Here is a 14,196-nt window from a genome sequence, read left to right as displayed (position 1 = left end):
AAATAAAATTAAAACCAAGCCACCGAAATAGGTTTCTGCAGGAGCCATCACAAAACAAAAAGGATTTCTGCTGATGCGTGACAGATGGCTTTGCCAAGATATTCTAAAATGTATCTAAAAGCTTGTATTTCCTCTAAAACATTTGCTTCCAGCTGTTCAGGATACATACTGAAATCTAACAGCTTTTCTTTCACTTGCAAGGCTTATCATAAGCTCTGCTTCCCTTTTATTGCTAGGGTGTAATCAGCATATCATTACAGTTGTAGGAGTAAATCTGAAATTCGGAGTCATCTGTTTACTCTCTCTTTCTAGATTGTGGCTGTGTTTTATAGTTCCTGTCTGATTGAGATTCTATTTTAGAAATAAGCCTCATATTGTATCCAGCAGTAAAACTTCAGCAAGAGCAGTCCAGACCACTTTTTTTAAAGAGCAACTCAAATTGCGTGTGTAAAAAATAGCAAAAAACTAAAAATAGCATATACAATTGTTACCAAGTCATATTGTAATTGAGTAATTGAATGTTGATTGCAATTGCCTTAAGAAATACCAGTGTTTCTTATGTTGTATTTTCTTCACCAGGCATGCCATCATTTTAAAGGAGACTTTATGGGTACAGCCTGTGGACACGAGGGTCCCTATGTACCTGATGTTCTGTTCTGGTCCATCATCTTATTCTTTGCAACTGTCACAATGTCCTCAACTCTGAAACAATTCAAAACCAGCCGTTACTTTCCAACAAAGGTAACCGTTTTATTGTTCTAAAAAGCAAACAACATATTAGATTGGGTCAATAACATATATATTTTGATGTTCTTAATAGTCGCAAAGCATGTTATACCATACAGTTTTGTCTAGTCATATATCTAGTAGTAGTTAATAGGATTAACCTGAACTTGTTCTTTAATGTTGAAGACATTTTATGGTATTTCCAAGCCAGGTCAGTTTTTTTGGTGTTGGGAAAATACCCCAGCATTTATATTGACACTGGTACGACCAACACCTTTGTCTAATAACCATGGAAAAGCAGATGTTATTGTCAAAGGATAGGATTGGAACTGTGACAATTGTGGAGCCACCCCATTCTAGTGACATTATTCCATTCTGGGTGTCCAGAAAGCTTAATACGTATTAATTCTTTGATTTAAAATTACTGCAGGTGATAATTGTTGTCAAAACGTCAGGGTAGAGATGGTAAAACTGCATTATTTGTGAATGACAGATGGTGCCGAAGGCTCCCACCAGTGTTCAGTGATGGTTGTTCTAGTTTGACATGGCATCTTTCACACCTCTTGCAAACTAGTTGTCCTCTCTTTGCAAAAATCAGCACCTCAGTGTCCTCAAAATAATCTTTTCCATAAGGTATAACAAAACTTACAGTGTACAGTAGAAGACCTGTAGAATTTGCTCTACTGTGTGGGCCCATTTGTTATGAAGAACTTGCTTTGTCTCCCCAACGTACCACTCGTTGTATTCCTCACTACCATACATATTCAAAGTCACTTCACTAGTGTTTGGGTGTTGTGTATTTTGGATGTACAAGTTTCAGTCTCAGTGTGTTGCTTGGCCAATAAGACACATGTATGATATGTTTGTTAAAGAGCCTTTTGAGTTATTCTAACACTCCAGCTACAGAGGTTGGACAAAAATATAGAAACACTCCATGATTTGCATGTGTGAAAGTAACGACATGCCATTAATAATGACCTTGCCAATGCGGCCTTGTTTACTGGTTTTCACAAATATAAACAATTAACAATTCAACGTAACTCTTTTAATCAATAAATACTTTAAAACTGTAAACAAAATCAGCCAAAATCAGTGCACTCTTCAAATATCCCTCTGGTGACCGGCAAAGACCCCCCAAGCCTCCTGCTTAAATAGGGGTCCTGGGATTTTTTGGAATGTTCGGGGGGTCAGGTGACCTTAAATGACCTATCCTAGAGGACCCCCCCAAAACTTCCAGAACATTCACAATCAGCTGACCTTTTTTGGCCTATCACAACCTTCCCCATTGAAATCAATCACTGGGGGGCTTGAAACCCCCTTTCCTCACATTCTTTTGCTTCCGCTGTGTGATGAGACACCTAGCTAATAAGTGTGAAGCCTCACTTTCATCATTCACTACATGCTCTGCTATTAATACTGAGTCGTGTCAGAGCTTACTGAGTTTCAAAGAGGGCAAATTGTTGGTGCCCACTTAGCTAATGCCTCTGTGACTAAAGTTGCCAATTTATTTGCGGTGTCACAAGGTACAGTATCAAAGGTTATGACAGCATATACAGTTTCTGGAAAACATTGTCTGACCAGCATAAGCACAGTTAAAATGGTCAGCTGACCGAATGAGACAAAATGACATTGCACAGGATTGTGACCCAGAATAAAAAAAAAACACTGCTTCAAAAGTGACTGCAAAGCTCAATCTCAGTCTTCCAAAGCCTGTCCAATGTCCAACAAAAACTGTGCAGACGGAATTCCGTTAGAAAAATATTCACGGGAGAGCTGCAACTTCCACGGACCAATATGAATGCTCAGAAGAGGACAGAGTGGTACAATACCCATAAAACATGGACTATCCATCAATGGAAGACCACCAGACGTGTTTACATGTGGCGAACACCATACTAAACCTATGACTAGGATTGTCTTATGCCAATAGTAAAGGATGGTGGCGGCACTATATCTTGGTATTCTACAGTCCCCATCATCACCTTAAAAAGTAGAGTCAAAGGTAGAGTCACTGCCAACCCCTGTACATACAGGTTGACTTTATTACTTTGTTTGGACATTTTAACCAAAATCCAATTTGTGTGTTCTTTGTCTATAGACTTTGTGATTGTTTCCATCTCTGCCTGATGTTGCAGAGTTCTAATAATCCCCAGTTTGCGTTTCAGTGGTTGGAGGGAGCAGTGTTAATTTTGGCTGCAAATTTTCAATTTAGTTTTAGTCTTTTGACTAAAATGATATTTTAGTTTTGGTCCCATTTTAGTTTAGTTAAATTGTAATGCATTATTTAAGCAATTTCAAAACTCATAATTAGAGGTCGACCGATATGGGTTTTTCTCTGGCTGATGCCGATACCGATATTTAGAAATTGTCACGGCCGATGGCCGATATATGATGCCGATTATTTTGGGCCGATATGTTAGGCCGATTATTTATTTATTTTTTTCCCCTTCATCTCATAAAATCTAACAGTTAGACACCTTTCCCACTGGGGCGTTTTTCAAGCGCCTTAAAATAGCGCCTGTAAAGTGCCTGCAAAACGGCTCCCCTGCAGTCTGTGTGGAAGCCCTGAGATAACGGAAAATTCCTATAAAAATACTTACCGTAATTTTCCTTTCCTGACGGACTCCATGGCAGCAATGTGTGGGTTAAGTCCCGCCTCCACTACCCTATAGGACACTACTCCCATAAATCTTTGCTCCCTGCCCATGGCCGTGTTCGATAACTAGCCTACTCCAGCCATTTTGGGAGGGAACTCCTGCTGCCATGGAGTCCATCAGGAAAGGAAAATTACGGTAAGTATTTTGATAGGAATTTTCCGTTTTCCTGACAGACTCCATGGCAGCAACGTGTGGGAAATAACTCGCCAAACACACTCGGGTGGGCAAAAAATGCTGAACAAAAATTTATTTAACACTGTCCACCGACAGCACCTTTAAACCAAAATCAACAGAAGATAAACTGGCAGGTTCAACACAATAGTGAGCCATAAATGTATGAATGGATGACCAAGAGGCAGCCTTGCAGATAACCTCAGGAGCCACATGACGTGAAGCTGCCCAAGAAGTAGAGAGACTTCTCATGGAATGTGCCGTAACCGCCTCAGGAGGAGCCAAGCCCTTCTCATTATAAGCCCACTGGATCGCCTGAACCACCCACGTGGAGATGGATCTGACTGAAGCCCTAAGGCCTTTGCTTTTACCATGAAAAAGAACAAAAAGATAATCTGATTGCCGGAAAGAAGCTGTCGCCTCCAGGTATCGTTTCAAGATAACTCCCATGTCGAGAGGATGAAGATCCTGACTCCCAGCAGAATTAAAGGTAGGAAGGGTAATGTCCTGATTTTCGTGAAAGACTGAGGTAACCTTTGGGTTCGAACCCAGCATTGGCACTAGGACCACTCTGTCAGGGAAGAATGTGAGGAAAGGTTCCTTTGATCCTAAAGACTGAATCTCAGAGACTCTTTTTGCTGAGGATATGGCCACCAAAAAAGATGTCATTAGGGACAATTCTTTGACTGAAAGTGTTCTGTCCAGATGAGAGAAGAAGTCGAGAACTAGCGGTAAATCCCACTTGGGGAACCTAGGTTTCCTCTGTGGTCTAAGTCTAATTGCTCCTTTAAAAAATTGCTGAACCAAGGGATGTTTAGCCCAGGATACTCCAGAAAAGGCCGAAATTGCCGAGACTTGCACACGAAGAGTGCTGACAGATAGGGGAATGTCTAGTCTGGACTGTAAGAAACCCAGAACATCCTGAACCGTCAAATTACCACTGGAGCAAGACCTGGAAGACAAGTGACTTGTGAATCTAGACCAAATCCTCTCATACACCTGGTTGGTACTTTTACTCCTTGCACTCATGAGCGTAGGAATGGCCTCCTTTGGACAACCCAGAGCCTCTAACCTTCCCCTCTCAAAAACCAGACCCTCAGACATAGATGGGCCGGACAGGGATGGAGCTTCGAGCCCTGGGATAGAAGATCGGGTCTGAGAGGTAAGGGAATCGGATCTCTGACACTGAGGAGCATTAGAAGCGGAAACCATGGCCTGTTGGGCCAATAAGGTATTACAGCTATCACCTCTACTGCTTCTGTTTTGAGTCTCCGCAGGAACTGTAGAATAATAGGAGTTGGAGGAAAGGCGTAAGCTTTGTTGAACCACCATCGATCCGTCAGCGCATCCACTCCGTAGGCCTGAGGATCCCGAAACCTGGAATAATACCTCGCCAGTTTCTTGTTGCAAGGGGAGGCAAATAGGTCGACCTCTGGGGAGAACCACAACGTTAGAATCCACCTGAAAACTTCTTCGTGAAGGGACCATTCGTTGTTGTCCAGACTGACCCGAGACAGAAAATCCGCTTGGACGTTCTGCGTTCCTGGAACATAAGTTTCTGTAATGTTGACCAGGTTCTTCTGAGCCCAAGACATGATTGGCTCTACCTCCTGAAGAAGGGACAGACTCCAAGTACCTCCTTGTCTCCTTATATATGCCACTGCTGTTGTGTTGTCTAGTCTGAGTAGGACCGAGGTTCCTGAGACCAGATGACGAAAGGCTAGGAGCGCCTGGAAGGCTGCCCTCAATTCTAGAATATTCGACACCATCCTCCTGGAAGGAAAGTCCCAGGTGCCCTGTGCTACTTCCGTCAAACAGTGGGCACCCCAGCCCCTGTTGCTGGCATCCGAAGTTATTGTTACCCATGAGATGGGGAGAATGGAATGGCAATTGAATAGGTTCTCCTTCCGAAGCTACCAGAGCAGAGAGATTCTCATTGAAGATGTGATCCGGATAGGTTGCGTCTTGTTGCCTAGCCATTGGTGAAGAAACCCTTTTTGGAACGGTCTCATCTTCCATTGGGCCCACTTCACCATTGGAATCGTGGCCACCATGGTGCCAATAATTCTCAGGCACTGAAGAGCCGGAAGATGGGAGGCTGAGAGGGCCGGACGAATTCTGTCTCGAATTACCACTACTTTCTCTTCGGGTAATGAGATGGTACCCCTCACTGTGTTGAAGAGTGCGCCTAGGAACACAAGAGACTGGGAAGGAATTAACTGACTCTTTTCTAGATTCAGGATCCAACCGAACTCTTGAAGAGTGGAGATAACCTGACCCTTGTGCAGTAACAGACGGTCTCTGTCCTGGGCTAGCAGCAGAAGATCGTCTAAATAGTGGTGAAGACGAATTCCCTTGGTTCTCAATAGAGCCACTACGGCCAACAACACCTTTGAGAACACTCGGGGGGACGTTGAAAGTCCGAACGGGAGACATACGAACTGGAGATGTAGTTTTCCTACTGAAAATCGCAGAAACTGCTGAAAATCTTCTGCCACAGGGACATGAAAGTAAGCGTCCTTTAGGTCTATTGAAATCATCCAGTCTCCTGACTGGACTGACTGTTGTATTGTAGACAAGGTTTCCATCTTGAACCTTTCCTTCTTGATAAAACGATTCAGATGTGTAAGGTCTATGACTGGTCTCCAAGAACCGTTTTTCTTTTGGACCATAAAAAGAGGAGAACAAATTCCTCTCCCTCGTTGATCGTCTGGCACGGGTACGGCAGCGCCTTGAGCCAATAAAGATTTCACGTAGGCCAACAAGATCTGCCTTTTTTCTTCTGTGGCTGGAAATTAAGTTGGAACATACTTTAGTCTTGGGGACCTGCTGAAGGTCCAAGAATGACCTGAAGAGACCGTTCTGACGGTCCAGAAGTCCTGGATTGAGGCCGCCCAGACATGCCGAAAATGTAGAAGACGAGCCCCCACCTGGCCTATCTGAGCGGGCCCAATCTCAAAAAGATTTGGTTGGTTCCCTCTCTCCTGTCGCACTGCTCTTGGCGGATTTCTTGAAGGATGACTGCCTTGATTTCCATGATCTGGAATATTCCCGACCCGGTCTATAGCTACGGGCCTCCCTGGCCTGCTCTTGATACTGCTTTTTAGGAAAAAATCTCCTCTGGCTTTTTAAACGTCTATCCTGAGGAAGAAACCCCGACTTACCACCAGTGGCCCGGGTTATGGCATTATCCAATTTATTCCCAAAAAGGGAAGAACCCTCGAAAGGGATACGGCACCACACCTGTTTAGATGCTGGATCAGCCAGCCAGGGACGGAGCCAAAGGGCCCGTTTGGCGGTTACAGCTGAAAGCATGACCTGGGACACTAGGCGGATGATGTCAATCGAAGCCTCCCCCAGAAAAGCCGAAGCAAGCCGTAACTCCTGGATAGGAGAGTTTTTAGCGACTTCATCCGAAATGTTTCTGAGAGTATCATCCACACCGTCTGTCCAGACTTCCATGGTTTTGGACATTGCCGCTAAAGCCAATGCTGGCTTGCATGCCATACCAGCAGTGAGGTAGACTCTCTTTAAATCGGAATCAATCCGCCTATCTAAGGCATCCTTGAATGAAACTGTATCCTCCAATGGAAGGGTCACATGTTTTACTAGTCTCATCACCGCTGCATCCACGAGTGGAGCTGATTCCAGATACTTGACCTCATCCTCCTTAAAGGGATATAACCTTAGGACTTTTGAGAGCATACTATTCTTTTTCTCAACTTTACTCCATTCATCCGTGATGACCTCACCAAGTTCAGACAGGAATGGAAAGTTAAGACGCTCCCTTTTAAGTTGCTTGAAATACTTCCTTTGTTTGGAAGGATTAGCCACCTCATCTTCCCAGTTCAAAGCCTCTCTGATGGCCTTCACCAAGGGGGAAAGTAAGGCAAAGTCAAACCCCACACAGGGACTATCTTCCTCAGATTCACTGTCTGAAGCAGCAGCTGAATGGTGGCTTGTTAAAGAGGACTCCCAGAGCTCTTGAGCATGCGACTCCCTGACTGGTGACTGAGGTGATTCTGACTGAGGCACAGGGGTCTGACTGGCCCCGATCCCCTTGAGGGATTCTTTCACCACTTTTTCCACAAGGGATCTTAGTTGCTGGTCCGTACCCCCTCTCTCACTAGAGGCTTTGGAAAAGCAGAGGTCACACAGGGATTTCCCAATAGGAACTTGCGATCTGCATCCCCAGCAAGTATTAATAACAGAGTGGCTGGAATGAGCCCTGGAGGAGCGAGATCGATCCTCGCTACGGCGCCCAGATCTTGAGGGTGAGCCGTGATGTTTAGACTTAGAATATGAGTGCCGGTGGTAAGACTTAGAAGAATCGCTTCCTCTGTGCGTTGAGCTGCGTTGCTGTTCTGATCTAGATGGGCTAAGACAGAGATAGAAGAGACATACAGATAAGGAAAGATAACACACTGACTAATACCGGACCCCTCCCCCCCCCCCTTACTTCCTCCCCAGACAGTACCTATTATGAGAGGGCTGGCCACATACAGGCGGAGGTGAGTCCATATCTCTAGGGGTTTCCATAAATGCTGCAAAGACATATAAGTAAGGCTGAGGGCACCAAACACACACACACACGCCCACCCCCTTCTTCCCAGAAGGCCACCTACCTCCACAGCAGAAAACCTGGACAAGGGGAAGTCACGTAATAACCTGCAAGCATTCCCAAAGCTTGCAGGCTATTTTCTAAGTTTAAATAAGGCGCCTTAATGACGTCATCACCGCGTCCTGTGCACCGCTACTGCACATGCGCGAATAGCGTCATTTTGCCGCCACTGTGCATGCGCGAACCAAGCCTCAATCCTGTGCCGTACGCGCGCATGCGCAGAACGAACGTATCAACGAAGACCAGGAAGTGAGCGGCGGCTGGAACGCAGGCTAATCCGACCGCCATGCCTATACCCACATACACAGACACAGAAAACGAACGAAAAATGAAGGAGAAAAGGCAAGGAACAAACACAAACTGCTGCCATGAAAAAGAGGAACAATCTTACCGCTCCCACACGATCGTCTCCAGGCCGAAGGTAAGCACAATACATACCGGACTTCTCAGGGCAAAATAGGTCGCCTGCTATTTAGCTGGGCTATCCGACCGAATGCGCAGCCTGCCTGCCAGTGGCTAGGCTCCTGGCTTTCCTCCAGCGCTTATATCCAAATGCCCACTCCATACCCTGCTAGTAGCTAGGGCTTAGCGGAGTTATGCGACAATTCCATCCACAGTCGCTCTTCGGCCAAACCAACAACGGAATCATGTGGGAGCAATCTTCAGGTAGAAAGACCGTAATGGGTCCTACGGAGGAGGACAAAAAAAGAACACGGCCATGGGCAGGGAGCAAAAATTTATGGGAGTAGTGTCCTATAGGGTAGTGGAGGCGGGACTTAACCCACACGTTGCTGCCATGGAGTCTGTCAGGAAATATATATATATATATATACCGTATATACTCGAGTATAAGCCGAGATTTTCAGCCTCTTTTTTGAGGCTGAAAGTGCCCCCCTCGGCTTATACTCGAGTCATCGCTGTCTGCCTGCTCGATCAGCGTGTCGAGCAGACAGACAGCGGCCATTCTATAATTCAAAAGCCGCGCCTCCGGCTCCGCCTTCGCCTGTGATAGGCGGAACACTGAATTTCCCAGCAGCCTGTGTTCCGCCTATCACGGACATCGTCTCATCCTCGTACTACGGACGAGGATGAGACGATGTCCGTGATAGGCGGAACACAGGCTGCTGGGAAATTGTGTTCCGCCTATCACAGACAGGGAGGCGCGGCATTTGAACAGGGGAATGGGCGCCGACGAAGAGCGGTGATCCTGGGACGGGACCGGACGGAGGCTCGGCTCGGGACGGGACGGGACCGGACGGAGTCTCGGGACGGGACGGGACCGGACGGAGGCTCGGGACGGGACGGGACCGGACGGAGGCTCGGGACGGGACGGGACCGGACGGAGGCTCGGGACCGGACGGAGGCTCGGGACACAGGTAGGCTGGACACACAAGGCCACACACACACACACACACACACACACACACACGGATGGACACACACACACACAGGGATGGATGGATGGATGGATGGACACACACACACACAGGGATGGATGGATGGATGGACACACACACAGGGATGGATGGATGGATGGACACACACACACACAGGGATGGATGGACACACACACACACAGGGATGGATGGATGGATGGACACACACACAGGGATGGATGGATGGATGGACACACACACACACAGGGATGGATGGACACACACACACACAGGGATGGATGGATGGATGGACACACACACAGGGATGGACAGGCATATCTCACCCTCGGCTTATACACGAGTCAATAGGTTTCCCAGTTTTTTGGGGGTAAATTGGGGGCCTCGGCTTATACTCGGGTTGGCCTATACTCGAGTATATACGGTGTATATATATATATATATATATATATATATATATATATATATAATTTTTTTTTTTTTACATATTACACAAAAACAGGTAATCAAAACTTTTGGATGAAAAAAAAATGGGCTAACTTTACTGTTTTTTTTTTTTTTAAATCTGTTTATTTTTTCCAAAAAAAAATTGAGTTTGAAAGACCGCTGCGCAAATACCGTGTGACATAAAATATTGCAACATCCGCTATTTTTCCCTAGGATCTCTGCTAAAAAAATATATATATAAGTTTTGGGGGTTCTAAGTGAATTTCTAGCAGAAAATACATGATTTTTATTTGTAAGCATCAAGTGTCAAAAAAGATTTAGTCTTTAAATGGTTAAACTGAGAACTCTACACACTGAGTTGAGTTCATTCATTCAAGTGTAAACATTGTATCTTTTTGATCTTTTCTTGACAGACTGCCCAGAGAGGAGACAAGTGGCTTCACTCAAGTCTCCAGGCAACTTGCACTGACTTCTATTACTGAAGTCATTTGCAAGTCGCGCTGAAGATATCATCGGCCTTTTTTAACAGCACAATCGGCCGATGCCGATTAATTAAACAACGCCAAATATCGGCCGATATATCGGTCGACCTCTACTCATAATACACTCCTGGAGTAAAAAAAAAACATGTTATTATTTATGGTACGGTTTGAACAAACTACACAGACACAGATTTAGCTGCTATATAATGCCTTTACTCTAATATTGCTTTTTAAGTCACAGCTTTATTCCTTGCTATAAGTGCATGCTACTTTTCTGTTGTTGATTAAACAAAATAAACCTGAACACATATATACAGTGCCTTTAAAAAATATTCATACCCCTTGACATTTTCCACATTTTGTCATGTTACAACAAAAAAAAGTAAATGTATTTTATGGGGATTTTATGAGATAGACCAACACAAAGTGGCACACAATTGTGAAGAAGAAGGAAAATGAAAAATGTTTTTCAAAATTTTCTACAAAGAAAAATATCTAAAAAGTGTGGTGTCTATTTGTATTCAGCCCCCCTGAGTCAATACTTTGTAAAACCACCTTCTGCTGCAATTACAGCTGCAAGTCTTTTTGGGGATGTCTCTACCAGCTTTGCACAGCTAGAGAGTGAATTTTTTTGCCATTCTCCTTTGCAAAATAGCTCAAGCTCTGTCAGATTGGATGGAGACCATTTTTGCACAGCAATTTTCAAGTCTTACTACAGAGTCTCAATTAGATTTACATCTGGACTTTGACAGGGCCAGGCCATTCTAACACACGAATATGCTTTGATCTAACCCATTCCATTGTAGCTGTGGCTGTATGCTTAGGGTCGTTGTCCTGCCAGAAGGTGAACCTCCACTCCAGTCTTAAGTCTTTTGCAGACTCTAATGCCGTGTACACACAAGTGTTTTTTTCTGTCGGAATAAACTCTAAAAGGTTCCTCCGACTGAATTCCGATGGAATTCCGCTCAAGCTTTCATGCATACACACGGTCACACCAAAGTCCAGTCATCAAGAATGCAGTGGTGTACAACACGTACAATGCGACTAGAAAAGAAGTTCAAGAGCCAGTAGCCAATAGCTTTCGTCTCGTACTTGCTTCAGAGTAAGTGTTGTTTTTGGTACATCGGAACAGTATACAGACGAGTGGTTTTCCCGAAAAATTTTGAAAATTTTTCTCATACAGAACATATTTCTCAGAATTTTCGACGTAAAAAGTCACAATGAAAAGCTCCCATCTGACCTTTTCTGTCAGAAATTCTGCTCGTGTGTACACGGCATAACAGGTTTACTTCTAAGATTGCCCTGTATTTGGCTTTATCCATCTTCCCATCAACTCTGACCAGCTTCCCTGTACCTGCTGAAGAAAAGCATCCCCACAACATGATGAGGCCACCACCATGTTTCACAGTGGGGATGGTTTGTTCAGGGTGATGTGCAGTGTTAGTTTTCAGCCACACATAGCATTTTGCTTTTAGGCCAAAAAGTTAAATTTTGGTCACATCTGACCAGAGAACCTTCTTCCACATGTTTGCTGTGTCTCCCACATGGCTTCTCGCAAACTGCAAACGTGAATTTTTATAAGTTTCTTTCAACAATGGCTTTCTTCTTGCCATTCTTCTATAAAGGCCAGATTAATAGTTGTCCTGTGGACATATTCTCCCATCTGAGCTGTGGATCTCTGCAGCTCCTCCAGAGATACTATGGGCCTCTTGGCTGCTTCTCTGATTTACGCTCTCCCTGCCCAGCCTGTCAGTTTAGGTAGACGGCCATGTCTTGGTAGGTTTGCAGCTGTGCCATACTCTTTCCATTTTTGGATGATGGATTGAACGGTGCTCTGTGATATGTCCAAAGCTTGGGATATTTTTTTATAACCTAACCCTGCTTTAAACTCCTCCACAACTTTATCCCTGACCTGTAAAGGGTGTTCCTTGGCCTTCATGATGCTGTTTGTTTATTAAGGTCCTCCAACAAACCCCTGAGGGCTTCACAGAACAGCTGAATTTGCTAATTAGGTGACTTATGAAGTAAATTGATTCCACTAGATTTTAGTTAGGGGTATCAGAGTAAAAGGAGCTGAATAAAAATGCAAGCCACACTTTTCAGATATTTATTTCTAAAAAAAAATTAAAACCATTTATAATTTTCCTTCCACTTCACAATTATGTGCCACTTTGTGTTGGTCTATCACATACAATCCCAGTAAAATACATTTATGTTTTTGGTTGTAACATGACAAAATGGGGAAAATAGCAAAGGGTATGAATACTTTTTCAAGGCACTGTATATTGTTACCTGTGAAAAGTATGTGGGCCACTCAGACTCAATAGGGAGGGGGTATGTAGACAGTGCATCCACAGCTGCTGCGAGAGTGCTGACAGGGGATGGAACCTATCTTGGCTCCTGCAAAGGTTCAAGGAAAGAAAGGTAACCCCTGGAAGTCGCACATTTATGATGTCCTGCTGCAATGAATAGAGTGGCAACCTCAACCTGGACTCCGACCAGGCCATGCCACCAATGCATTTCACTCTGCCCCCCGGAGCTTAGTCATGGAGATAGGGAACTCATGCATATGGGGAATATTTAGGTATCATTGGTAGCCACTAGGGATGAGTCGAACACCCCCAGGTTCGGTTCGCACCAGAACTTTCGAACGGACCCCAAATTCGTACGAACTTTAGAACCCCATTGAAGTCTATGGGACTCGAACGTTCGAAATTAAAAGTGCTAATTTTAACGGCTAATATGCAAGATACTGTCCTAAAAAGGGTTTGGGGACCTGGCTCCTGCCCCAGGGGACATGGGCCAATGCCTAAAATGTTTTTAAAAATGGCCGTTTTGGCAGGAGCACTGATTTTAATGACGATTAAAGTGAAAAAAAATAAGTGAAATATTCCTTTAAATATGGTGCCTGGGGGGTGTCTGTAGTATGCCTGTGAAGTGCCACGTGTTTCCCGTGTTTAGAACAGTCCCTGCACAAAATGACACCATTTAAAACTGCTTGCGGTTTTAATGTTATATCTGGTTCCTGCAATATGGTTGAAAATCATTGAGAAAAATGGCATGGGTAGCCCTCCCTGCCCATTACCAGCCCCTTTGGGTCTTGTACGCATATTAAGGGGAACCCAGTACCCATATTAAAAAAAGGAAATGTGTGTGGCCCCCAGGCCCTATATACTCAGAACAGCAGTATACAGGCGGTGCAAACAAGACAGGGACTGTGTAGGTTTGTTGTGTTAAGTTGAATCTGTTTGTAATTTTCAACTGGTACATTTTTAAAGTGTAGCTCCAGTCAAAAAAACGGAAAATTTATGTCAAATACTTACCGTAATTTTCCTTTCCTGATGGACTCCATGGCAGCCTACGTGTGGGTTTAGTCCCGCCTCCATTACCCTATAGGACGACACTCCCATAAATCTTTGCTCCCTGCCACAGGCCGTGTTCGGTAACTATCCTACTCCAGCCATTTGGGAGGGAACTCCTGCTGCCATGGAGTCCATCAGGAAAGGAAAATTACGGTAAGTATTTGACATAAATTTTCCGTTTTCCTGACAGACTCCATGGCAGCCTACGTGTGGGAAATAACTCGCCAAGACACACCCGGGTGGGCAAAAATGCTGCTTAAAAAGATTTATTTGACACCGTCAACTGACAAAACTTTAACACCAAAATCAACTGAGGATAAGGCCGCTGGCTCAACA

At 44.5% G+C, this 14,196-nt stretch overlaps 1 protein-coding gene across 5 annotated transcripts in view; it reads left to right on the top strand.

Moving 5' to 3' along the window:
* Positions 1-14,196, top strand: part of SLC4A10 (solute carrier family 4 member 10) — a 381,585-nt gene that overhangs the window by 310,742 nt on the left and 56,647 nt on the right. For all 5 annotated transcript variants that reach the window (XM_077447585.1, XM_077447587.1, XM_077447583.1 and 2 more), the window contains exon 16: positions 580-741. In XM_077447585.1, coding sequence (XP_077303711.1) covers positions 580-741 — 162 coding nt within the window. The remainder of the gene's footprint in view (positions 1-579; positions 742-14,196) is intronic.

The sequence above is a fragment of the Lithobates pipiens genome, unplaced genomic scaffold (assembly GCF_037356315.1).
Source record: "Lithobates pipiens isolate NorthernLeopardFrog02 unplaced genomic scaffold, aLitPip1_a1.2 Scaffold_22, whole genome shotgun sequence".
Lineage (NCBI taxonomy): Eukaryota > Metazoa > Chordata > Amphibia > Anura > Ranidae > Lithobates > Lithobates pipiens.
The sequence above is the reverse complement of the archived record's forward strand: the minus strand, read 5'-3'. Positions and strand labels throughout refer to the sequence as shown.